Genomic DNA, 27069 nt, shown 5'->3' with positions numbered 1-27069 from the left:
CTTCAACTTCGCCCCCAATGAGGGGAAAATCCTGCCCTAAGTGTGTTCCCGTTAAAATCAAATACATCCAAGAACAGTTTCTTGCCTTGGCACGCCATTTTCAATATCACATGTAACTAAATAACCACTATTTAACCATAACAAAAACAGAATTACCTGGAAAAACTCAGCAGGTCTGGGAGCATCGGCAGAGAAGAAAAGAGTTGACGTTTCGAGTCCTCATGACCCTTCGACAGAACTTGAGTTCGAGTCCAAGAAAGATTTGAAATATAAGCTGGTTTAAGGTGTGTGTGTGGGGGGGGGGGGCGGGGGGGAGAGGTGGGGGGGAGCGGAGAGAGAGAGAGAGAGAGAGAGAGAGAGAAGTGGAGGGGGGGTGTGCTTGTAGGAACAAACAAGCAGTGATAGAAGCAGATCATCAAAAGATGTCAATAACAATAGAACAAAAGAACACATAGGTGTTAAAGTTGGTGATATTATCTAAACGAATGTGCTAATTAAGAATGGATGGTAGGGCTCTCAAGGTATAGCTCTAGTGGGGGTGGGGAGAGCATAAAAGATTTTAAGATATTTAAAAATAATGGAAATAGGTGGGAAAAGAAAAATCTATATAATTTATTGGAAAAAAAAGGAAGGGGAAACAGAAAGGGGGTGGGGATGGGGGAGGGAGCTCACGACCTAAAGTTGTTGAATTCAACATTCAGTCCGGAAGGCTGTAAAGTGCCTAGTCGGAAGATGAGGTGTTGTTCCTCCAGTTTGCGTTGGGCTTCACTGGAACAATGCAGCAAGCCAAGGACAGACATGTGGGCAAGAGAGCAGGGTGGAGTGTTAAAATGGCAAGCGACAGGGAGGTTTGGGTCATTCTTGCAGACAGACCGCAGGTGTTCTGCAAGGCAGTCGCCCAGTTTACATTTGGTCTCTCCAATGTAGAGGAGACCACATTGGGAGCAACGAATGCAGTAGACTAAGTTGGGGGAAAAGCAAGTGAAATGCTGCTTCACTTGAAAGGAGTGTTTTGGCTATTTAATCATGTTGTATTACATTTAATCCAACCCCTAATCAGATATTCACTGCTTGGCAGAATGATTACTTTGAATTTCTAGGGCAGAATCATCCCAGAAATCAGCAAAGTCCGATGTTGGGCAGGGAAAGCAGCGTTTGATGCACCAACAGCAATGGCAGCTTTCTCCGTTGTATCATGCGGCACTTTGTTTAAAAAATGCAGAGGCACGGGTTTCACATCGGATCGCTGGCGGGGCGACCTCTGATTCGCCCATGCCGCTGTGACCTCAGGACTTCAGTAATCCAAGTGGCATATTTAAAGGGTGCCCATGCACAGAGCTGGCTTTCTCTGTAGGATCAAAAGCTGCTGGAAAGTCATGGCTGCCAAAGGGAGGAAACATGCTGACCCCAAATTTAGTGATGCCTCCCTCAAGCACCTACTGGGTGTAGTGGAGGCCTGCTGTGAAATCCTCTAATCTCACTCTAGGGTGAAAACCAGCAAGCAAGGTTGACTAGCATGGGAGGCATTGACAGCGGTGGTCTGCGCCAATGCCCTGCAAAAGTGGACAGCCACCAGGTGCGGCAAGAGGATGAATGGTCTCCTCTGTTCTGCCAGGGTAAGTCACTCTTCTCATCACTCTCAACTCACACACTCACAAACCCATCACACAACCACAGGGATCTCACTCACTGCCAGTTCAAGAGACTCCAGTCCTGAAGACACCTCAGAAGAGGAATCTGATGACACCCTAATTGAAGATCCATCACAGCGCTCACCCACACCCTCCACCAGTGCAGAGATACCCATCTCGGTAGGACCTAATTCTAGAGCAGCCTGAGGGTCGCAATCTGGTGAGCACACAGAACAGTCTGATCCACAGCAGGCAGAGGCAGGGACTTCACAGGTTGCCAGCACTCGGAGGACTGCTGAAGGCCAGAAATCTGCTGAGTCTGAGTCAGATGAGGAGCCTCTGGACTCGGTCATACCTCAGTTGCTAGAGCTGCAAAGGGGCACGCGGTAACTTCAGGAAGGGATGTCCGCTGCACTCCTCAGATCACAAGGCATGATGGAGGAATCCATCTGCCTTCAATGTGATAACGCTGGCATGCCAATATACTGAAGTCAACACTGGCAGGATGGCAGTGATCCAGAGCATCTGTCCTGCACTGCTGCAGGAGCTGCACTCTATCGCTGAGGCACTTGCTGGCATCCATCACGAAAGGGGAGCAAGGCATCTCATGCTCAGTCCAGCTGCCCCTTCCTCTCAAGGAGTCAGCCGGGGCTCTCAACCACCCATTGGGAAGAGGATCAGCAGGTGCACACCCCAGGGCCATCCACCCAGGTGACTCCTGGAGTGTCGAGCACATCCGAATCCCCTCTTCCTGTGATGCCAGAATCTCCAGCTCTGCAGGCCAAGGATGGTGCCACTGCCACACATCAGTGCCCTGAAAGCAGTCCGGGGCTCTCTAGGTCTCAGCCCTCCGGAGGATGCCTGCCAAGGTCATCACAGACAGGGTGTAGCAGTCAGCAGGTTGCCTACTGTGGGTGTTGGGGGGCCCACCAAGATGCAGCGGCAGAGTTAGAAATGTCAAGAGGCTTTAACTCTTTTTGGAGTTAAACAATTAAACTAAATTAACAAAATGAAGGACAAATCAAGCACAGCCCCTAATTCAGGTCAGCTGTAAAACTAAAGACAAAATTTAAAGGAAACTTACAACTTTAAACCAAAATGTGATTAAGGGGGTCAATAAAACACCCCAGTCTCCACGGTGCCCACCGAGCACGGAAGGCTCAAGAGGATTTAGTTGCACAATATGGGCATGGATGTTAATCACTTTTCCTTAATGTTGACCATTGTAAATAAACTCCCAAGAATGTCTCTGTGTCTATGGCTCCTTGTTATGATAAGCATTATTTGTGTCACTCAGATGTGAAACCTTGTTTCCTGCACAAAACAAATACTATGGTCGCAGTCCAGGGCCTCTCCCCTGTGCACAGAGTAACCTTTTGAATACAGTGATTTTCTGGCTTCAAAGTCACTATCCAGATTAGTGATGCCTGCACCTCCATGTAGATTGTGTTTGCTGCAAGAATCTCGTGCCCAAGTGTCACTGGGTCCAATGATGTTCTGTGTGTGCTCTCAGCGCTATTGAGGCGGGGCTGCCCCCTGATCTCGATGCCATTCCTAACAGGTGAAGGTGTGGTGCTGAAGGGGACAGATGATGAAACCCGACAAAAGATCAACTTGTCTTAAAGTCCATGTGGCCGCTGTGTCTCAGCAGCATCTCCATGATATGAGCCTCTTCACAGAGTGTGTATGTGCTCTGCTCTCAGCCAGGCAGGGGTCAGACATTCCCAGATGCAATGTGAAGATCTCAGGAGTGTCCTCACTGCACCTCGTCATGATCCTCCTGGAATCTTGTGGCAATGAGGGCCTCACGACTATGCCTACCTCGTCTGTCCAGTGCAATGGCCTCATGGCCTGCACCCTCACCTTCCAGGACCTCAACACCCTCATTCCTTTCGACTTCCTCCTCATCGAAGCAGTCGTGCAGCTCTTGCATCTCCTCATCATCCTGGTCCTCCCTGCAATATTGACAGGTCATGTTGTGCGCAGCAAGCCACTAGGATATGTGACACCCTCTGGGGAGTGTACTGGAGTGCTCCACCAGATCTGTCCAGGCAATGGAACCTCATTTTCAGGATTCCAGTGATGTGTTCAACCTAACGCCAGGTTGCAGCATGAGCCTCGTTGTACCTTCCCTCACCAAGAATCTGAGGCCGCCGCTGACCATCATCAGCCACATCCTTTGTGGGTAGGCCTTGTCCTCAAGGATCCAAACCTGCATCCTGTGTGATCCCTGGAATATTTCAGGGATCTGAGACCTGGTGAGGATGTACAAGTAGTGGGTGCTTCCGGGAATCTTGCACACACCTGCATGATACATTAGTTATGGTCCCGGACCAGCTGAGCATTGAGACAGTGGAAGCCTTTGTGGTTTATATATTGGGCTGCTTGTTGCCAGGGAGAGTTAAGAGCCACATGGGTGCAGTCGATGGCATCCTGCACCTGTGAGAATCTGGAAATCTGAGAAAATCCCAGTGCACATGCTTCCTGGCTTGGCTGATCTCTATTGGTAACTTTAGCTGCCAATGGCAATGTATGCCCTCTGAGTCCCCATACTGCCAAGTCCTTCAGAAAGTGATAGATGTGAATGACCAGTTCCCTAGACATGCACAGGCGTCAGTGACACTGGTTCTCACTCATCTGCAGGTAATGCATGTGCCGTCTGTAGGCCCTGGGTGTAGCAGTATACCTATGAACAACAGCTCTGCAGGGTTCATCCTCTGTATGAAGAGGAAGCTGTGCTGCCCCTTGGTCTTCAGGGTTCTGCTCCTCCCTTTGGTGAGCCAGGTGCCTCCATCACATTCTTCTCCTTCCTCTCTCCTGCCTATAAGCAACCAGGCAGACAGCAGATCACCAGACTCCATGTTCCTGATGGTCTTCTCAAGGCAGTATCGAAGAGAGAGACACAAAGGTCAACAATTGTCTCCTAGGACCACTCTTGGTCAAGTCATCACCTGTGGCTGCCTCTCAAGGCTAGAGAGTCCAAGCCGCCACATGGGTGCCCAGTGTTTAGTGTGTATGATGGCTCACCCTGCCCACACCCAGCACCGCCCCACACAACATGACTGAGTGGCAGCAGCATTGGCCACTCAACTGCATCCTGAGCTCTCAACTCACACACAGGCATTTTCCTAAACTGGACGTCAAAGCTTTGCGGTTTGATTGGATCATGACGATGACTTTTAAATGTCAGCTGAAATATAACACAAGGGACAAGGAATGCACCCTTCCATCAGTGTTTGATGGCCACCTTTCCCAACAGAATCCTCAGGTTTGTCCAGTCATGCATCACCATAGCACTCATTTGAGTTTGAAGTGCACGCAGGAGGGGTTAACAGTAGAGGAGCAATCATTGGCACTGTGAGGAATTAGTGCTGCTTGGGTGGGCACGTTTGCTTGACTAGATTGATTCCAAACATGTCAATTGAACTCAAGCTAAATGCTCTCAGCTGTGGCGGAGTGCTCACCTTTGAATGTTTTGCCATTAACCAGGCCGTTTTCTTCCACACCTACCAACCCCACATGCGTTTGTGTTCAAGCTTCAGTCAGTGTGGCCTCGAACCCCCCCGGCACTGTCACCCTTGCCCCAAGGTTGCCTTCTCCACCTTCCACCTTTGCACTGTTGACCTTACCCCGGTGCCACAAGCCAGCAATGAAGAAGCCGCGACAGAGACTACCCTATACCACCCTGAATCCACCTAGCCACGGGGATCATTGCAAGTGCTGCACAAAAGTTGTGTGCACTCACCTCTGAGTTCCCCTCGATGTTGAAGTCACCAGGTTCAAATCTTTTAAAGACAGTTGTAAATCACACCGTCGTGAAATCATGTCATTGTGGGATTTAAATTTGACATGTGGGGATGATTCCATCATGTGGCCAGAATAATTATATACAAATTTATCACAGAATCTCAAATCTCGGCACCAAACACATCACGCCACGAATGGATGGGAAAATCCCAGCCTTAGTCTTTATTGAAAATAGTTAATTTTATATTTACGTCCTCCATCATGGTATTTAGCTAAAATCCAGTCTGTGAAATTGTCCAGTCCCATCGGCATTCTCATTAGTAAATGGCAGCATCTCTAAACATGGATCATGTTGCCTCTGAATAATTTTTCCTCGAAGGAAAATAATTCAGTTTGCCAGCTTCTCCTCATAATTCAGGATATTATGTCAGTCTCATCTTTGTTCACTTCAATGCCACTTTGAAAATAGATTGCAGGCTCATCAATAATCTACACAGAATTACAATAACTTAGCTTCACAAAGATTGAGAATTTTCAGGGAATCATCAACAATCACACCCAAATATAATTTTCTTTTCCATCTTTGCTACTGAACATCTCTTGGTCATACACAGGCTTCATACTTGTTCTTCCAATATGCATTACATTCATGCATATTAAAATCAATTTGCCATTCTTTAGCCCATCCATCATTGGCTTCAGACCCCTCTGAATGCAATCAGTTGTACGCATACTCTTCACTTGGCCACAAAATGTGGAGTCAATAGTAACTTTTACAATATTTCAAAGAACTGCATCAGGAATTTGCTTACAGCCTTCAATAGTGAAGTTTGATTTGAAGATTAATTTACCATTGTGGCACTTCTTCATTCTTCATTTCGAACACACACACCCCCCTTTAAAGACTATATGACCTTTAACCCTGCATGTAAATCTTAAACAACTAGCATATATCTTTGGGTTAATTTCATTGTTAGTAACAGCCTGTCTTTCTCCCCTACTCTTTAAAAACTCTTTATGGTTATACTCAATTGACTATTACATAATTTCTGCTCCTCAGTGCTGTTCATTTATCTGTATATTTTAAAATGTTTCAGTTTGGTTTTACATCTTATTCTCACTTTTCTTATCTTTTGTCTTTTATTTTAATGCCATCAATTTTCCAGTTTTTTCATTCACTTTATTTAAACTCTCCTTTATCGCTATTACATCTATGTAGGGTATGCACAACATCTCAGTGTCACACTCATTAACCCCCCTCCTCACTCAATGTGACACTTTCTGATGTATCCCAAGTCCCTCTTGTTAAACTGCTTGATATATCCTAAATCCCTTTGTATAACTCTGTCTCATATTCCTTAAATCAATCACTGTAATATTAGAATCATAGAAATCTACAGCATAGAAGGAGGCTATTCTGTCCTTCATGCCTGTGCTAGCTCTTTGAAAGATAGCCCTCATGTCTTACAATGTAACAACAGCCTGATATATCCACATCTCTTAGCAGAACATTGAAGGATGTGACATTCTTCACACTCTTCAAAGCTACACTTTCCCATATACTCTTCAGCATAACACTGATGCACTTCATATTGCCCTCTGCATTCTCTAACAGACCTCTTTCCCTCTACAGTAATTCCTAGTATACATCATGATTGTCTATGTAAAACTCTTTCATCTACCCCTCAGCCAGCATTGTCTTATCTACCTCACTAACCTTAGTGTATCACGCTGACATGGCTTATATGCCTCACTAGCTTGCCTCTGTTATAAACATCTCCATCACTGTTTTTAAAATGAACAGCATGGAATCATTTTTTCTTACCCAGCCAACACTGGGGGCAGAATTTTACGCTGATCGGGAGGGCACCAACTTGATCGGATGCAAAATTGGGCGAGATGATGTTGGGCGAGCTTCCCAATGACATCCCATGTTCATGTGATATTTTGGTCAGCGGATGCGCACAAAAGTCAGAAGTGTGCTCGCCGACAATTAAGAGGCCAATTAAGGTAATTAAAGGTGCAATTGTCTCCGAGTTTTTGTGGTCCATCCGACCTTACACTTGGGCGAGCCGGCCAGGCAAACATTGCATTTTTCATGAAGCCTCATCCAAGGATGGGATGAGGTTTCCGTTATTAAATGAAAGAAAAAGAAAAATCTATGGACAACATTTTTATCATGCATATATTCAGGTGACTGATTGTGATGCTTGCACATTTTTCCTGATTTTCAAAACCTTATTTAATGTTTTCTGGTCTTCAGCTCCCTGAGGCAGCCCTCTGTCTTCAGGGAGCTTTCTGTCAGTGCTTACCCACATCCGCGCTGATGTCAGCGCCAGCCCTCTTCCCCCCTCCCCACCCCGGCAGCACTGATCTTCTCAGCATGCGCTTCATGCTGGCTGGCTGTTAATTGGGGACTGAACACGGTTGACAGTCCATTCCCGGCCAATCCCGGACCCGCCCAATCACACCCGCCCGCCGGCCTAAAAATCCTGCCCTATGTTCTTTTATAATTGTGAGAATAGCTTATTGGGGTCCACATGTTTTCTGGGACAATCAGTGGGAAGTTCATTGCTGCACACAGCCTGTGCTAAGTTGCTTAGTTGCTTTCATTGGTACTCATTGCAAAAATGCAAGAAAATATATAAAAACATAAATGGATAATATATAGATTTGATTCTTTTCTTACTTCACTGGCTTTCAAGACTCCAAACAATGGGAAGAGGAAGGCAGGTACCATTGCTGCTGCACCAAGTGGAACGGCCTCAGAAACCCAATAGACTGCAGTCACTATTAGGACGTACGCACATTGAGCCTCAGGCTGAAAGATAGAAACAGAAAAGTTACTCAGTGGGCTATGGGCTTCATAACTCCTAGAACATTGAGAAATGCTGTACACCATCAAGGTGTGTGCTGTCACAACAAACAAACTAACCAACAGCAAAATATTGATGATGCTGAAAATCTGAAATAAAAATAGAAAATGCTAGAAATACTCAGCAAGTTAGGCAGCATCCATGCAGAGAGAAACAGAGTTAACGTTTCAGGATAATGACTTTGTGTCAGAATTTAGGGGCAGAGAAAAGGTGATGGGAAGGAAAAAACAGAAGGGAAAGTTTGTGATAGGGTGGAAGACGGAAGAGGTTAAGTAACAAAAGGGTTGATGGTGCAAGGCAAAAGGAGGTGGAAATGGGGCAAACAAAGAAACAAAAGATGAGTTTAGAGGAGCTGTAAATAGAAACAGCAGATCCATTACCAGCATCTGCTTTCCAAAAAAAGAGACTGGATGTTATAATCTGTGTAAACAAAGTATCTGCACAGTGTGTTCAGACAATTGAACTTATAACCAAAGCATTTGAACAGTGTGGCTTTTAAATTTACTCTTTCATGGTGTTACGACCGGTCCCAAATGAGATTCTCCCAATTTGTTATGATCTTGGAGGTGGTACCCCAAATAACTATGCACCTGGGTGAGGAGAGATGAACTGACTCCCATTCTTGTTTCAACCCCTCGGTTGGTCACAACAAGGTTAATTTAAAAAGGATTCCTTCCTTCGTGGATACCTTTGCCCAGTCCAAATGTATTTATGTTTTAAAAGGAGCCAATTTGACCAGGCTTTCTTGAGTTAAAGAGTGAGTTTATTAGTTGCTAATCGTGAGAAAAAAATAATAAAGGTGCAACACACATACAGAAATGATTAGAAATGAGAAATTGAGTCCAAAAATAAAAGTTAAAAAGAATCAGTCTTTGGTTTGTCCGTGAGAAGTAGATGGTGAAATGTTGTGGCCATTAAGTTGGAGTGATTCCGGTAGAGCTGACTTTGACAGCTGAGCAGTTGGTTTGGAGATTCTTGGTTCTACAGTTAGCTGAAAGGAGTTGTCCTGTTTCCTTTTCATATGTGGCTTTGCTGACTTGTAACTTGCTTCCAGCAATCAGAGAGAAACTTTTTTACCTGCAAGCGCAGGGATGCCTCACTGATGTTTTTTCAGCTGTGACCTTCACTGCACACCCTCACACGCCAGGCCTGGAACACCAAAACTAGCACATAGAGCCAGGATTCTTCTTGTGCATTCTTGGAAGGGAGAAAACAAACATGTCTTTCGCCAAGATCAGCTTCCTTTTCAACTCACTTCATGTCCACGATCTGGCATTAACTCACAGGAGATAGTTTCTGCTGGTGGTAATCAGCCTTCATTATCTCTGCAACAACAGGAGATTACAGTTCCATTTTTGCATTACATCTTTTCCTTCGAAGTCTCTCTGTCTGAAGTAGACCTTGACACGTTTTTAGGTGCGACTTTCCATTCTCTAGACTAGTTGGTCAAGTGTAATCTACATAGGAATTTTCCAATAATTGGTTACCTTACAGTCTCAGCCAGCTTTTGCCAGTAATGTCCTTTTATTAAAAAACATGTCTTACTCAAAAGTTCAATATATCCATAAGTAATTTAGGGCTGTGATCCATGGTCATGACACTTCATCCACATGACGAATGAAATTAGATTCATTCTCATTTCATTACAAAAGGAGGAAAAAAATTAAATATAAACACAAACACAGTCACACACACATTCATTCCCCTAGCCTTGGTCAATATTCTCTCTTCAGTTGTAACCAGGTCTCTTTAAGTTCTGGACATCACATCTGATTTCCTTGCAATGTGGGTGACTTTTAGGTGGTTTTACGGTTGGAGAAACAAAGTCCAATTGAATAACCTAAAATTCTTAAACGTTTCCACAAAGGTTAATGGGTTGTGCTCAGTATAGTCTGTGGTCTCTCTGTATCCATTTCGGGCATACATCTCAAAGTATTTGAGAGCCAGAATTAAACCAAGGGTTTCTTTTTCTACTGTGGAGTACCATTTCTGATACTTGTTTAGTTTTTGAAGAAATACCCAATTGGTCTCTCCATTCCTGATTTGTCTTCCCGGAAGAAGACAGCCTTTACTCCGATGTCACTCGTATTGATGGCTACTTTAAATGTTTGGTTAAAGTATGGAACTGCAAGGACAAGCTGACCTATTAAAATGGCTTTCAGCCTTTCGAAAGCTGTCTGGCATTTCTCAATCCATACTGTACTTTCTTGAAGAGGGCTTCTAGTTGCTCTAAGTGAGTTTCCCAGGTGTTCCTGGACACTACGAGGTCGTCTAGGTACATTCTGTCGAAGGGTCATGAGGACTCGAAACGTCAACTCTTTTCTTCCTCAAGTTCTGTCGAAGGGTCATGAGGACTCGAAACGTCAACTCTTTTCTTCTCCGCCGATGCTGCCAGACCTGCTGAGTTTTTCCAGGTAATTCTGTTTTTGTTATGCAATTGGATAAGCCTGGCACTACCTGGTTCATCAGCCTTTGAAAGGTGGCTGGGGCATTTCGGAGTCCAAAAGGTATAACTTGATACTGGTATGATACACCCAGAGTTACGAAGGCAAAGATTTCATTTGTGTAGGCAGTCAAGGGAGCCAGCTGCCAATATCCCTTGGGTAAACCTATCTTTGTAACGTAGGCTGCTTCACCTACCCTACTTATGCAGTCTTCCAGCCGGGGTATTGGGTAGGAGTCGGCTCTGGTAGTCTATGCAGAACATTGTGGAGCTATCCAGCTTGGGCACAAGCACAAAAGAGGTGCTCCAGCTACTGCTGCTAGGCTCTATTAGTTGTTGCTCCAGCATGTAGTTAATCTCCTCCTGAACCTGGGCCAGCTTTTCTGGGCCTAGACGATAGGGATGTTGTCTTATGGGAGGGGCCTCTGCCACATCCACATCATGTACAGCGAGTGTGGTACAGGCTGGCTTGTCTCTGCATAAGCCTTTAAATGCAGTGAGCAGCCTCGTAAAATCCGCTCATTGTTCTGCACTTAAGTGGGTGAATAAGGGACTAAGTTCACTAGTGCGTTGTGTTGGTTAGCCGGGTAGCAGGGGGTTCAATGTGGGCTTCAACCGTGTCCCCTCCAATTAATCCCCACTGCTACCCTCATCCTCTAGGTCAGCGGCAATGGGATGGACCGTTGCCTGCTTGTACCCTTCTCGGCTGTGATATTGCTTCATCATGTTGACATGACACAGCCTTTGCTTTTTCCACAAATCTGGGGTCTCAGTTAGACAGTTTACTTCCTCGAACTTCTTTGCTACCTGTACAGGCCACTGAACTAGACTTTTAAGGGTTCACTTGGTATTGGTAGGAGCACTAACACATAAGATAGAAATATCTCCCCATTGTGGGGGCTTGTGCGGAGGCGGGTGCAGGTGGGTGCAGACCCGATCAGCACCCCCGATCGGGGCTTTACTTGGTCGGGCCAATTAAGGCGGGGGGTGGTGGAGTGTGGTCGGGAGTGCGCTCTTTCTCGCATGCATGCGAAAGGGCAGTGAAATGTCCCTGAGGCACTCAGGTGCCTCAGGGAGATTAGTTTAAAGTTTCTAAAGTTTAACAAAGGAGAAAAAAACCTTTAGATATGTCCCCTCATGTGAAACTTTCATATGAGCTGGGACATGTGCATTAATTTTATTAAAAATTTTTCCAAGATTTCAAAAACATTCATGAAGCCTCATCCTGCCCGTGGATGAGATTCCAGGAAAAGTGCAAAGACTGCCTGGGCTCTTCGCCTGCTGCCAACCTTAAGGTTGGACAGGCAGCTTTCTCAATAGGGTTAATTAGTTAATTAATGGCCTTAACAGGCCTTTGACAGTTCGGCGGACGCACAGCCAACTCCCCTGTACGCCCACTGAACTGAAAATCTAAATGACGTGCAATGATGTCGGGGCGCACACCCAACGTCACCCCGCGGCATTTTACTCCTTGGTGAGTGGGCCCAGCCCCCGCTCACCGAGGCAGAAATTCTCCCCATAGTCTCCTGGCTTAAAGGTTTGGGCCCTGGCATGTTTGTCTGCCTGATTTTTCATAGCTGTCTAGGAGTTTTTCATGTGCTCTTGGGCCACATCACAGGTTCTCATGAGTCGCACCCAGAGCACTGTTACGTAGTCTAACATGGAGACTTCCTCCTTCTGTTTTAAAAACCTCTCCCTGATTAGTTTCAGAGGCCCTCACACTTGGTGAGTCCCTGGTAGCGAACGGAAGGAAACCTAGTCATTTATCCCAGTTATGGGGGTACTTGTGGTAGTATGCCCTGATCATTGTTTTCATGGTCTGGTGGTACAGTTCTAGCCCTCTGCGACTGGGGGTGATACACTGAAGACTTCAGCTGGGTCACGTCCAGGTTACCCATGACATCCTGGAAGATTTTGGACATGAAATTTGAGCCCTGATCCGGCTGTGTCTCAGTGGGTAGACCATACTTGGTAAAGAATTGGGTCAATTCCCTCACCACTGATTTGGCAGATATGGTTCTCAGGGAAACAGCCTCTGGGAAGTGGATAGCCACATCTATGACGGTAAGGATATACTCGTAGCCCCCTTTTGTTTTGGGCGGGGGCCCCACACAGTCCACAAACACATGCAAATCAAGCTTTGGTTTGTCCGTGTGGTGAAACATTGTGGCTGTTAAGTTGGGATGATTCTGGTAGCGCTGACTTTGGCAGCTGAGCAGTTGGTTTGGAGATTCTTGGTTCTGCAGCTTAGCTGAAAGGAGTTGTCTTGTTTCCCTTTTGACTGTGGCTTTGCTGGCTTGTGACTTGCTGCCAGCTATCAGAGGGAAATTTTTTTTACCTGCAAGCACAGGAATGCCTAGTTGATGTTTTTCCAGCTGTGATTTTCACAGCACGCTCTCACACACCAGGCGTGGAACACCAAAACTAACACATAGAACTAGGGTTGCAGTTGACTTTTTAACCCCTCTTCTTGTGCATTCCTGGAAGGGAAAAGACAAAGCCTAGATCTGCTTTCTTTTCTACTCATATTGTGTCCACAGTCTGGTATATAACTCATAGGAGATAGTTTTTGCTGGTGGTAATCAGCCTTTATTGTCTCCGTTGCTATAGGAGATTACAGTTCAGTTTTTGCATTGCATCTTTTCCTTTGACATGTCTCTGTCTGAAGTAGGCCTTGACACCTTTTTAGGTGCAACATTCCATTCTCTGGATTGGCTGGTCATGTATAATCCACATAGGAATTTTCCACCAGTTGGTTACTTTACTATGTCAGCCAGCTTTTGCTTGTACGTCCTTTTTTAAAAAAAACACGTCTTACTTAAAAGTTCAATATTTTCATAAGCAATTTAGGGCTATGATCCATGGTCATGACAATGGGATGTGGATGTTGCTGGCAAGACCAGCATTTGTTGTCAGTCGTTGATTGCCCTTGAACTGTGTGGCTTGCTAGACCATTTCAGAGGACAGTTAAGAGTCAACCATATTGCTGTGGTCTGCAGTTACATGTAGGCCAGACCAGGTAAGGATGGCAGATTTCCATCAACTAAAAGACCTTAGTGAACCAGAGCATTAGCCTGGGCCTTTGAATTACTAGACCAGTAACATTACCACCTTGTCTCCTTCTTGTCCAGACAATCAATCTTAGAACCAAAACATCTGGACAGTATGTCCAGACAATCAAACTTATAACCAAAGCAACTGCACTGTGGGATCAGGCAATCAAACTCACAATCACAGCACTTGCATAGCATGCCCAGCAACTGTATCATGAGTTTCCAGGACTATATTAGTGAACTTATTAAGACAGTGAGCTCGCTGAACCACACAACTGAATTCTAGGAGTATCTGAAGTGGTAATGTTGGAATTCTGGGAAAGCCAGACCCCATTAGAAAACTGGAGATGGGAATTCAGACCAACAAATGGCTGATATGGACAGCACTAGATCCATGCGGGTCATAAAACTGTTCATTGGCCAGCTTAAGATGCTAAATGTTGGGATAAAATCATTTTAGATACAATGCTCAGGTCAACAGGAAGAACTTTTGAGAGAATATCAAAGTCAAATCATTTTGTGACTTTAAGCACCTTGCTTAGATCACCCTTCATATTTCTAAACTCAGGTTACTCAAGTTCCTCTATTTGTCCTCGTAATTTAAAATTTAAACTCTAATGAATCTATGCCATACCCATTCTAAGGCCAATACATACTTCGTTAGGTGTGATATTTCAAAATGAACACAGTAGTCCAAATGTGATCTGACTAATGCTCAGTATAATGAGGCATTACTTTGTTCCCATTGTATTCCAACTTGCTTGAAATAATAGCTATTATTTCATTAAATTGTTTGATTACTATTTGTATTAGTGCACTGGCTTTTATTGGTGTATTTTGCCTGGATACCTAAACCCCTTTGGTCCTCCACATTTCCTAGACTCTCACCATTAAAAAAAATCCAATTCATCTTTCTTGTGTCCGAAGTGGGTGATCTTTCCCTTCCTCACATTGAACTTTAACTGCCAAAGTGGAGTTTTTGCTTTTCAGTATATGTACTAGTTTTTTATTGTTACAATATTTTTCACTGTTTGTCTGCAGGTTTACTCATTAACTGTTCAGCCCTCCTTACTGAGGTCAATTTATTTCTCATTCTTTTGAAGTTTTGCCTTGTTAAATTTAAAACTTTGGCTTTAACTCTCCATCCTCCATCTCAAATCTTAGATCAAATTCAATACTATTATGATCACTATTTGCCAAGATGTCCTCTTACCATCAAATTGTTAACTGATTCTAGTTTGAATATCAGAAAATCATGCATGCCAAAACACATATTTATAGACACAGTCAGCAGATAAGCTGGGCAGTATCAAACAACAGAGTTCAGTCTGGCCAGTGGAGTAGTACAAAAGTACAACTGTAAAGCAGAGTTATTATAGACTGCTACAAACCTCATAGGCAAGTCAGAGCACACATCGGTCAGGAACCTGAAGACACTAGTACACGGGCAATGCTAAACTAACTCTGAGGGCACTATTACATAGGTCCTATCGAACAATCAACAAGAACACTATTATACACTTACAATGAACATTTCCCCAAGGACACTAAGAACCCCAGCTGAGTATTGCCCACAAATTTTATTACAGAGTCCTGCTTATTCAACCAAGGACTATCACACAGTCTCATCATTCACTGAGGACACATTACAGTCAATGGAAAGATAAAATGGGAGAGGTGTATAACAGGTGAATAATCTGCTAACTTCTGTTTTGCAAAGTTGAGTTTCACCTATAAGTTGTTTACTCGGGGTGCTACCAAATCATCTCTAATCTTTCCATTGTTTTCAACTGATCACTTTATAATAATGAATGATTGACTATACTTGGAGTAAGTGTAGTGGTCTTTAGTAGCAACTTAATAGTGGAATATTAATGGGAATATGGTCTTCCAAATCTGTGCAGAAGGTTGAAGTAGTTTACTTAAACTCTGTGACCCTGTTTTCTGTGGTGGAAGGATGATATTTTCAGAGAGCCAACACATATAAACAAAATCTATTCCAAGAAGCTATGTTTACTTGAATGCAAGTCACAGCTTCTTAACTCATTAAATACACGCAAGATACTCAATAACAAACAACTGTATGTCCCTTGCTGTAAGATATCCAATCACCAAAAAAGTGATCCAAGTCAGAATAGCACTAACAAATCCAGAGTGTACAGGACTATCATGTTTGTGTCAATTATTTATGCTTCAACTCTTGATTTACTCTTTGTTCTATGTCATTTCTGGCATAACATTAGTTATAGGTCACTCAAAAGAGAAAAGGGAGACCATGGATTCTCCGATGGCTAAATGGGTACATGTACCATGTGACATAGCACTAGCATTCAGATCAGGAATATCCCATACTTGGCCACTGGCCAATGCTGTCATCAAATGATCTCATCTAATGCAGCATTAGGAACCTCAATTACCCTGGCCCGAGAAAGAGAAAATAATCAGCTATTATTTCGGCTATTGATTTTTGTCTAAAAGCGTTCATCTTAAGATGCCTAGCAAAGAAAGACTCAAACTCAGCTGCAATGTCCTTCCCCATTGTTGAACTGCCTCCACCACTACTCTGCAGCATTCAATTTACACATAGCGTGATCCCACAAACATCAATAAGATAAATGATCAAATCATCTATTTTGCTGATGTTGGCTGAAGGATAAATGTTGGCCCAGAACAAAAGGGAGAATTCACCTGGTCTTCTCCGGGTCCAATATTGTTATGGGGTTTTTTAAGCCTACCTGAGAGGACTGACAGGACCTTGTGTCTCAATGGGAAAATGGTCTCACCTGAAGGACTTAGAATATTTTCATTATCAGACCCAAATACTTGATTATAGAGCAATTCTGATGGTGATTTACAGTCTTGTGATTTACCTCCTCTTAAATCCTGCACTGTGTGTTCAACACTTCACAATGACTTTTTAAATATTCTTTCAAGGGATATGGGCAGTGATAGAAAGGCCAGTATTTGTTGCCCATCCTCAGTTTAAAAAAAGTTTTCTCAGTTTATGCTTTTGATTTTATATCAGAATAGGATTGCATTATCTTTGCCCTATTTCTTCAGAATAGAGGCTATAATTTACTTTGGCAAGGCACATAGTTAAATCTGCCATTAGTTATGCTTACCTCCACCTGTTCAGACTTTTCAATATTTTGCATAGTACATTGTTGAAAGTGTGAGCTGATAACGTTATATTGAAAGAAACAGAGGGGGTAATTTTAACCCCCAAAACAGGTGGTTTTGTGTCAGGTGGAATGTTAAAGTGTAAAAAATCTCAAACCCAAACACTTGCCTTATACACACCCATTTCCAGAATTATTGATCATAGGATGAGGGCTGGCAATCAACCTGCTCCATTTTAAGGAGCCTGTCTTGTCTCCTTTCCAAATTTAACAATGTAATCGGAAACTCAGCAACTAGAAGGAGGCAAGAACTACTAGGAATAAGTAATTGTTTCTCCAACATTACTTGTGGGCCAGGATAATGATCCAGCAAACAAACCTGTTTCCTAATCCTTGTGATCAAACAATCCCCTCCAACTCTCAATCACACCCATTGCCAATTGCCAAAACCCTATCCATGACCACCACTCTGATTTCTCTCCATACCACCATGATCAGCTCTTGACCTTCCTAACTACTCTGTAGCCACATGGCAATCCCTACCCCGAGCTGCAGGAACTTATCTGCTCCTGAACTTTGACCTGTTCTCGAGCTTTCTCCATCCAACAGCCTATCAATCAGGTTGGCTTCTGGGTGTGAAACCAAAAACCAAAACTACAGAACTTCCTGGCTCAGTGCTTCTCCACCAACCCCCACCCCACTCCACAAAGCCCTCCCTCACAGCTTGGAATTCCTTCCACAGTCAATACTGAGGCCAGAGCAAGACAAGCAGCTGTGTATCTCCTCAACCAATAAAATTTTGCAATTCACAGTGCCAGGATAGAGAAAGAAGTTTAAATTAAAATGAGTGAATTTGATGGAAAATCTGATAGGGAAAGAGAAATAAAGGGAGGGAAAGGAAGCTTGGATTAAGAGAAAACAGAAAGGAAATTTAAAAGAAAATTTAAAATTTGAGATTTTTAACATCTCCAGCAAAAATTAAAGCCTGAAGGAATGAAATTCCACACTTATAAAGATTGATTTTAGTGCCACAGAGGTTGTCTGCAATAATTAGCGCTTAACACATTGTTGCAAGAGTACTTAGGTTGAAATGGACAAGACTTAACTTCCTGTGGCAAATTTAATTTATATCTACTGCAGAAATACAGAAGATTCATGACATCGTATGCTTTTCAATGGTGATCCAGATAATGAAGTGCAGTTTACATGGAGCTAATGCTGGGACAGTTTAAGTCAAAGAGGAACTTTGGGATCTTTGAACTTCACTGCTCACATGCCCTTGCCTGAAGTTGCTTTACCATTTCCACATAAATAATGAATACCATTAGTATCACTGTTATTTTGGCATCTCATTATGGCCCAAAGTTCTTCATATGTCATCTCATTTTGTTATCCACTATTATCCCCATCTCTATTCAATTATTGTTAATGGGCATTAATGATTCCTCAAGCAAAGTATTTGTATCATCCTTTCTCTACCTCTAAAAGTACAGAAAGTTACTTAGGAAATGTATTTATGATTATTCAGAGTCCAAAGAACAAAATAAGGATGTGATCAGTATTTTCCCTTTTTTTCTAAAGGTGTCCATTTTATTTCTAATAATTGAGAAGTTTATTTCATGATGGTAGTTCTGATTATTGAGATTTCAGCAGCCAGTTCACAGTACATCTGCTGCAGAAGTTCACTGGATAACTGCCATAACAAGTCTAAATTTTAGAAAAATTGGTGAGAGAACAGTCAATAGAATAATGCATCTGCCACCATACAGTTACGTTATTCATCAGGTCACTGAGTGCCAGATCAAGAGAGTCTTTCAAAGAGAAAGGCCACATACTAGCTCTCCATAGTGTCCTGGGTGTTGGCACTATGAGTGTAGTTTTGGTAACAATATGGCATTGTGCTGTGCATGCACACTTCTGGTATGACTGATGCCAAACGCTATCTTAGTGAGGGTGCGAGGAGAATGCATCAGAGGTGTGCAGAATAAACTAATCATGATGTGAGCCGGCATGTAACACTGATTTGCCACCAGTGCTCCCAGTTTGCTTCTCCTGGCTGCTCCAGCACATATCCTCTCTTAAACACACGCTGCAGCGCATGTATTCAGCAACAGAAAGGACCCCAAACCCCAGCCCAGAACACAGAGAAGGACAGGCTGTCACTGCCAGTGGTTGTGTAGGTGACCATGGCCATGAATTTAATTGCAGAGGGATCCTTCCAGACTGGAGCAGGCTGTAACATATCTAACATCTCCAAGTTTGCTGTGCACTGCTACAACAGAGAGGTGACAGAAACAGGAGAGTGGAGTTCATTGTATTCTCTCTGAGCAAAGCAGGCAGAGTATGCAGAAGGTTTTGCTGGGGTACCAGGCTTCCCCATGGTGCAGGGTTCCATTGACTGCACTCAGTTGGCTTTTTAGGTGCTACATCTAAATGCAGCAATGTACTGCAACTGCAAAGTGTTCCATTCCCCGAATGTGCAGTTGATGTACAGCCAGGCTCAGTACATCATGCTGGTGAATGCCCAGCATCCTGGCAACAGTCCTGATGCTTTCATTCTGTACCTAGCCACTATACCCTCACATTTGAGCCACCATGTCAAACCAGAGGGTGGTTATTGGGCGATAAGAGCTATCAGCTTAACACCTGGCTCATGACTCCATTCTGAAATCCAACCACATGTGGTGTGCATGCATATGATGAGAGTCATGCTGCCACACAAAATATCATCATAAAGACCATTGGGACACTGAGATAAAGGTTCCACTGACCAGACCACACTGGAGGAGTGTCTCAATTGTTGGTGATCTGCTGTATTCTCCAAACCTGACCATCATGAGGACATAGCCTTTGCCACTGGGTTGCAGCAAGTAGCTCAGGATGAGAAGGAGGAGGAGGAAAGGACAGCAGAGGAGGAGGAGCAGGAGCAGGACAAAAGGAGGCGTAACCCATTCATCCTCTTTCCAGCTGAACTGTTCCTAATCGCCTCATCTGACTGTGGTTCCAGTGAACACAATCTCAAATCCCCATTGTACCAAAGGTCCCACACTTTGGGTGGAATGGTCTCAGAATTGCACTAATTGTGGAAATGGGTGTGAAAAAATATGTTTTATCCACCGGCTGCAATGATGGGTTTTCATGCCATATCATTACTTCCTGCCTCATTAATTATGCAGCACATGCTGTCTCACTGGCAGTGGCCTGTGAATCGGCCACTATGTCATTACCTTGCTGTCTCCTCACTCCAGATGCCATATCTAAACTGCAGCCATGCACACAGTTCTTAATGCTTGCAGCCCAGGGCCGCTCCAGGGAAGACATGGCCCTGAAAGCCAAGAAGAGTTCAACAATGTGTCATTGGAATGCCTTCTGGAGGCCCATCATGATGTCCTCCACCCCCGCTCTGGCACAGGAGGTCCAGTAATCTCATCACTCTGGCTTGGGAAGTAGTGGCAGCGGTGGTCAGTCCCAACGCTGCATAGAAGAGGTTGGCCAGAAAGAGGGCGAATGATCACATCTGTTCCGCAAGGGTTAGGCAACCATCTCATCGCTCTAAACCACACACTCACAAGGCCACCACACATTCACTGGCATCTCATTCACTGCCAGCTCAAGGGACATCACCATTCACTCTCTCACACACACCCTCACATCTTCATCTGGCCTCATCTCCTCTGGAGACTGCCTCCTCAGCCCTCACCATCTTGAGGCCACTTGCACAGATCAACATGTGCCCCCACACACACTCTGGGATACCCCCCTCCCCCAGTACAGCCCTTGCCCTATAGCCTCTCCCCTTGCCGGCGCCTGAGGCTACTTCTCCCCCTTCCCCAAGCAGGCCCTAGCCCTGCAGCTGTTGAAAAGCCACCCCCGCCTTATGGCTGGTCTGGTAGGTAGAGACCTGCCCGTGAGCACCAAAAGTGATGTGGTGCTGCCTGCAAAGCCTGGTGCTGATGACCACGAAGCAAGGTAAGTAAACAAGCCTCGAGGTCCCAGGTGAAATGCAGCTCGCCAGGTGCATGTCGCTTACATACAGGCGTGAAACATGACATGCCTGGATGATCCATTGTAGGGGGATGACTCTAGCGAGCAGGGCTCATAATGAGATGTATTGAAATATGAGAAAGTATTGAAATTAGATTCCGGTAACAGGAAACGCAGCCCATCATTGATGGGTAGAGCAGATGATCACAAGCTGGTTTCATGATGGCATAAAACCAATTTTTGGCCTTCTCACCATATTGTCCGCGCATTCTGCCAAACACGCCCGACGCCAACAGCTGCAGAAAATCCCACTCAGATCCTTCTATTACTGACACTCACAGCCATCTTGGTCACAATACTGAAAATATAAGCTACCACAAAACAACCATTCCAAATAAACATTAGCAGACAAGCCATCCAATAATCCATACAGAAGTCATTTAATCACGCCTTTGCTTTCCCTTAGTGCCTGCCTTGCGAGTATGTTTACCTGGCCTAGTGTTCCTATGCAATGTTACCCCAGTGGTTGCAGTACGGCTGGTAGAATGCTGCTGAAATTCAGAGGCAGGGCGCTGCAGATGGCCTTGCAGGGTGATGTTGAGCAGCTCTGGGCTTAGACCATCTCAGCGTGGACAGCAGCAGACCGAGCTGGCTGGGTCACTGACAAAAACAGGGACACTGGGAGAGGACAGTGGGTTCGTGTTCCACAGAGTAACTCATACAAGCAATATATCAGCAATCCTGGTAATTTGTTGGAGAACAGCTTGCTGGACTGCTTTGAGTCCCTGAAAGGAAGTGAAAGCTATCGGGCTGCTCACCTTGCCCATGCATTCCCCTGCGGTTTGAAAAATTTAGGCCCTCGATAAGCCTAAGGGCAGGCAGGCTGCCTGATGTCTTACCCGCCATTGCCCCCGTAATTTTGGGTACAGGTTCGGGGTGGGTGGGAAGGTGACGGATTGGACATCAGTTTTATTCTCCAAGAACCTCTGCCTTCAAATACACCAGCCGGTCACTGTAAAATACAACCCCTGGAATAGATGTTGATAGAAAGTTGGTGAAGCCTTGAATATTTCCTGATGTTTACCAAAATTCTCTTAAACCTCCAGCAGCAAGTGAACAGGAAAAGGTGATATGCCTTTAAGTAGTACTCGAAATCCCCTGTTATGTTTGCTCTCAATCAGCTAGTCACTGTTAGGAGATGACATTAGCTCACGTGACAGAGATCAAAATGTTGTGCAGCCTCCTTAATGAGATCTAGTAGGCAATTTAAGTGACTATCAGCTGCTTAGTGATTCTCTAGGTAGCCGTACCTAGTGCAAAATTCAACTCATTCACCAAGTTAGTGTCATGTGCCCAATACACCACAAACTGATGCTTTAACTTAAGGCCTCATCCTGGCCACCTTGGGGACTCTTTAGCTTTTAAAGTAGAACAGACCTTGGCTGAATAAATTGGAGTCAAATATTGTCAGAAAGAAACAGTAGCTGACCAATGGGCCACCTTCAAAGAACAGGTAATTTGGGCACAGTCAAGGTATATTCCCTTGAAAGGGAAAGGTAGGACAAACAAATCTAGAGCTCCCTGGAGGACAAAGGAGATAGAAATTAAGATAAAGAAGAAAAAGCTGTGCTTATGTCAGGTGTCAGGTAGAAACTATAATTGAGAACCAGGCTGAATATTGAAAGTTCAGAGGGGACGTGAAGAAGCAAATAAAAGACACAAAGAGGGAGCATAAAAAGAGACTGGCAGCTAACATAAAAGGGCACCCCAAAGTGTTCTATAGGTATATAAATAGTAAAAGGGTGGTAAAAGGAGGATTAAGGATGATGAGGGACAAAAAAGGGAATTTACACATAGGACAGAATTTTTAGCTGGAGCATGTGATTAGTGGGCCCAGGAATGGCAGGGGAATGGACTGCCAACCGTGATCGGCACCCAACCACTGAAATGCTCAGCGCTGCAGGGGTGGAAGCAGGAGGAGAATGGGTGCTGATGTAAGAGCGGACCCGGGGAGGTGTGGAATGAAAGCTCCCTGAAGATGGAGAGCTGCCTCAGGAAGCTGAAGATTTTAAAAACAATCAATAAAGATTTTAAACTCCAGAAAAAAATGTCCACGCATCAGAACCAGTCACCTGAACATATAGGTGACGAAAATTCTGTCCAAACAGTTTTTTAAAAAATAAATAATGGAAACCTCATCCCGCCATTGGATGAGGTTTCATCAAAAATGCAAAGTCCACCTGGCAGATTCGCCCGTCCACCAAACATAAAGTTGGACAGACTACTTCCAACTTCCGACGCTTCCGACTTTCACGTGAGCCCACTGACCAAAGTATCATTCGAGCGTGGGATGAGGTCAGGACGCTCGCCCAATGTCATCATGCACTTCTTTATGCTCGAGCGGGTTGGGCGCGCGCCCACACACCAAGCTAAAAATTCTGCCCATGGAGGCAGACAGCAGAACTGAGGTATTAAATGAATACTTTGCATCTGTCTCTACCAAGGAAGAGGATGCTGCCCAGGTCATAGTAAAAGAGAAGGTAATTCAGACACTAGAATGATTTAAAATTGAAAAGGAGAAAGTATTGCATAGGCAATCTGTACTTAAAGCGCATAAGGCATTGGGACTGGATGGGATGCACCCAAGGATACTGCGTGAAGTGAGAGTGGAAATTTCAGAGGCACTGACCATAATTTTTCAGTCTTTCTTAGACTCAGATGTAGTGCCAGAGGGCTGGAGAATTGTAAACGTTACACCCTTGTTCAAAAAAGGGTGTAAAGGTAAGTCTAGCAAATACAGGCCAGTCAGTTTAATTTCAGTAACTCAGCAGGTCTGGCAGCATTGGCGGAGAACAGCAAAGTTGATGTTTCGAGTCCTTATGATCCTTCAACAGAACTAAGTAGAAATAGGAAAGGGGTGAAATATAAGCACCCCTTTCCTATTTCTACTTAGTTCTGTTGAAGGGTCATGAGGACTCGAAACATCAACTTTGCTCTTCTCCGCCAATGCTGCCAGACCTGATGAGTTTTTCCAGGTATTTCTGTTTTTGTTTTGGATTTCCAGCATCTGCAGTTTTTTGTTTTTATCTCTGAGTTTAACTTCAGTGGTAGGGAAACTTCTAGAAACAATAATTCAAGACAAAATTAATTGTCACATGGACAAATTAAGGAAAGTAAGCATGGATTTCTTAAGGGAAAATAATGTTTAACTAACTTGCTGGAGTTTTCCAAAGATGTAACAGAGAGGGTTAATGAGGGCAATTCTGTTTATGCGGTGTACATGGACTTCCAAAAGGCATTTGGTACAGTGCCACACAACAAACATGTGAAAAAAGTTGAAGCTTGTAGAATAAAAGGGACAGTAGCAACATGGATGCAGAATCAGCTGAGTGGCAGGAGTGTAGTGGTTAATGGATGTTTTTCAGGCTGGAGGAAGGTGTGTAATGAAGTTCCCCAGGGATCAGTGTTGGAATCCTTGCTTCTCCTGATATATATATTAATGACCTAGACCTTGGTGTACAGGGCACAATTTCAAAGTTTGTGGATGACTTGGCAGCATTGTGAACTGTGAGGAGGGTAATGTAGAACTTCAAAAGGACATAGCCTAGTTGATGGAGTGGGCAGGCAGGTGGCAGATGAAGTTCACTGCAGACAAATGTGAAGTGATTCAATTTGGTACAAAGAACATGGAGAGACAGTATAAGATAGGAGGCACAACTCTAAAGGGATGCAAGAGCACAGGGAACTAGGTGTATATGTGCATGAGTCATTAAAGGTGGCAGGACAGGTTGAGAGCATGGTTAATAAAGCATACAGTATCCTTGGCTTTATTAATAGGGCATAGTGTACAACAGCAAGAAGGTTATATTGAACTTGTATAAGTCACTAGTTTGGCCTCAGCTGGAGTATTGCATCCAATTGGAAGGATGTAAAGGCAATGGAAAGATTGCAGAAAAGGTTCACGAGAATGGTTCCTGGGATGAGGAACTTAATTTATGAAGATAGATTGGAGTTAGGACAGTTTTCCTTAGAGAAAAGAAGGTTGAGAGGAGATTTGATAGAAGTATTCAAAATCATGAGGGCTCTGGGCAGAGTAGATGAGAAAACTATTCCCACTCCTGAAAGGATTGAGAATGAGAGGGCACGGATTTAAAGCAATTTGTAAAAGAAGCAAAAGTGATATGAGAAGAAATTTTTTTCATGCAGTGAGTGGTTAGGAACTGGAATGCTCTGCCTGGGAGCATGGTGGAGGCAGGTTCAACCGAAGCATTCAAAAGGGAATTAGGCTGTAATTTGAAAAGATTTTTGTAGGGTTAGAGGTACAAGGCGGGAGAAAGAAACTAGGCGAAGTGCTCATTTGGAGAGCCGGTCAGACACAATGAGCTAAATGGCCTCCTTCCTTGCCGTAACAATTCTGTAATTCTGTGATTCAGTGAAGTATCTAGGAACAATTGCCCCTGGAATTCTACAGCACAGAAAGAGGCCATTTGACCCGTTTTGTGTGCACTAAATCTTTGCAAAAGAAATCCAAAACTAATCCCACAGTTTATTCTCTCCCCCATAACCTTGATCTTCCTCTGCTTCAAATACTTAGCCAATTACTTCATAAAATGGTGTTAACTTCAACAGTTTTCTAAGGCAAAGCATTCCATACTTCAGCATTCCTCTTCATACATGAATTTCTCTTTACTGCTTTCCACACTCTTGGTGGCAGTTTTAAATTGATGACATTCATCGCTGACTCCCCAACAAGAGGAAATAATCTTTCCCTTCTAATCTTAGCAAAATCCTTCGTAATTTTAAAAACCTCTATTAAATTCTGTCGTTATCCTGGTGAATCTGTATGTGTTCTTCTGTGCTTTTAATGGGCCAACGAGATCTTCAGCTATTACTCTAACTCTGCCCTAACCATTGCTTTGCATGTATTTTCCCCTACTTATTCCTTTTTATATGGCCTCATCTACATGTTCCTGGACATTCAAGAAATCAAATATTCAAATCCTTAAGTCTCTCTGTTCATCCACTTCCTTCCACTGGATGTGTGCTTCCATTCATCAATTTTCTTCCAACGATGTGCTGCTTCTCACTTAGCCACATTAAATTGCACCTGCCACATCTGCTCACCCTGCTAAGCTATCTCTGTCCCCCTGAAGTTTCTTTTTTCTACAGTTTTCTTGTTCATTTGCTAAGCCTCCAATTTTTATGTCATCTGTAAATATCAATACTGCATTTCTTATAGCTTCGTCTCGTTCATTTGTGTGTGCCAAGAGCTAAATGAATGTAGCAGCTTCTCCTTGTGTAATCCTATTAAGTTATTAAAGTTGTAATTGTCTCTGATGTTTCGTGGTCCACCCAACCTTACAGTTGGTGGACAGGTGAATTGGCCAGGCAAACTTTGTATTTTTCATGAAACCTTAATCAAGTGGCGGGATGAGGTTTCCAATATTAAATTAAGAAAAATAAAAATCTATGGACCACATTTTTATCACCTATATGTTCAGGTGACTGATTGTGATTCTTGCACATTTTTTCCCTTATTTTACAAACTTTATTTAACCATTTTAAAATCTTCAGCTCCCTGAGGCAGCTCTCATCTTCAGGGAGCTTTCATTCAGTTTGCCTGGCCAATTCACCTGTCCGTTAATTGGCAGCCAGCATGAAATCGCGTCGGGGCCCGATCGCTGTTGGCAGTCTGTTACCCGGCCAATCCCGGGCCCGCTGACCACGCCCACACGCCAACCTAAATATCCTGCCCTGTGTTCTTTTAGCTCTCCTAATCTGTCTTCAGTTCCCTACTATGTTTTTATATCATTTTTGACTATCTTTAATATTGATTGCCCTATTTTCATTACATGCCTACCTGTTACACGTCAATTTAGCTTTAGTCTCTATTTATTCACATAACTTATTCACATAATCTCTTTTTTGCCGAATAAAAAATGGTTCTTAAATGATTCCAAGATTTTTGCCTCTACTATTCTATCCAGACATCCATTTCAAATTGTTGATCATTCTGTGTGAAGAACATCTTCCTGGTATCAGGCCTAAATTTATCTCTCATAAATTTCAACCTATGGCCTCTTCCCCTACTCCTGCAACTTCACCTTTGTGCTGTTTGCTCACTTGTCTGCCCAGTTAACTTATCTCAGTGAGATTTGCCTTTTTCCAGTCTTGCGCTCTTATTTTTAACTCTTCATTATCTTTTCTATTTTTACT

The 27069-nt window shown here is 43.8% G+C and overlaps 1 protein-coding gene across 1 annotated transcript in view; it reads right to left on the bottom strand.

The window, feature by feature from the left end:
- LOC121293059 (solute carrier family 13 member 4-like) overlaps nt 1–9574 on the bottom strand; it is a 119099-nt gene extending 109525 nt beyond the window's left edge. Inside the window, exons 1-2 of the mRNA XM_041215650.1 lie at nt 9539–9574; nt 8068–8199 (exon numbers count right to left, since the gene is read on the bottom strand). Coding sequence (XP_041071584.1) covers nt 8068–8199; nt 9539–9574 — 168 coding nt within the window. The remainder of the gene's footprint in view (nt 1–8067; nt 8200–9538) is intronic.
- Between the last annotated feature and the right edge of the window lie 17495 nt (nt 9575–27069).

This window comes from Carcharodon carcharias, chromosome 21 (assembly GCF_017639515.1).
Source record: "Carcharodon carcharias isolate sCarCar2 chromosome 21, sCarCar2.pri, whole genome shotgun sequence".
NCBI lineage: Eukaryota > Metazoa > Chordata > Chondrichthyes > Lamniformes > Lamnidae > Carcharodon > Carcharodon carcharias.
The sequence above is the reverse complement of the archived record's forward strand: the minus strand, read 5'-3'. Positions and strand labels throughout refer to the sequence as shown.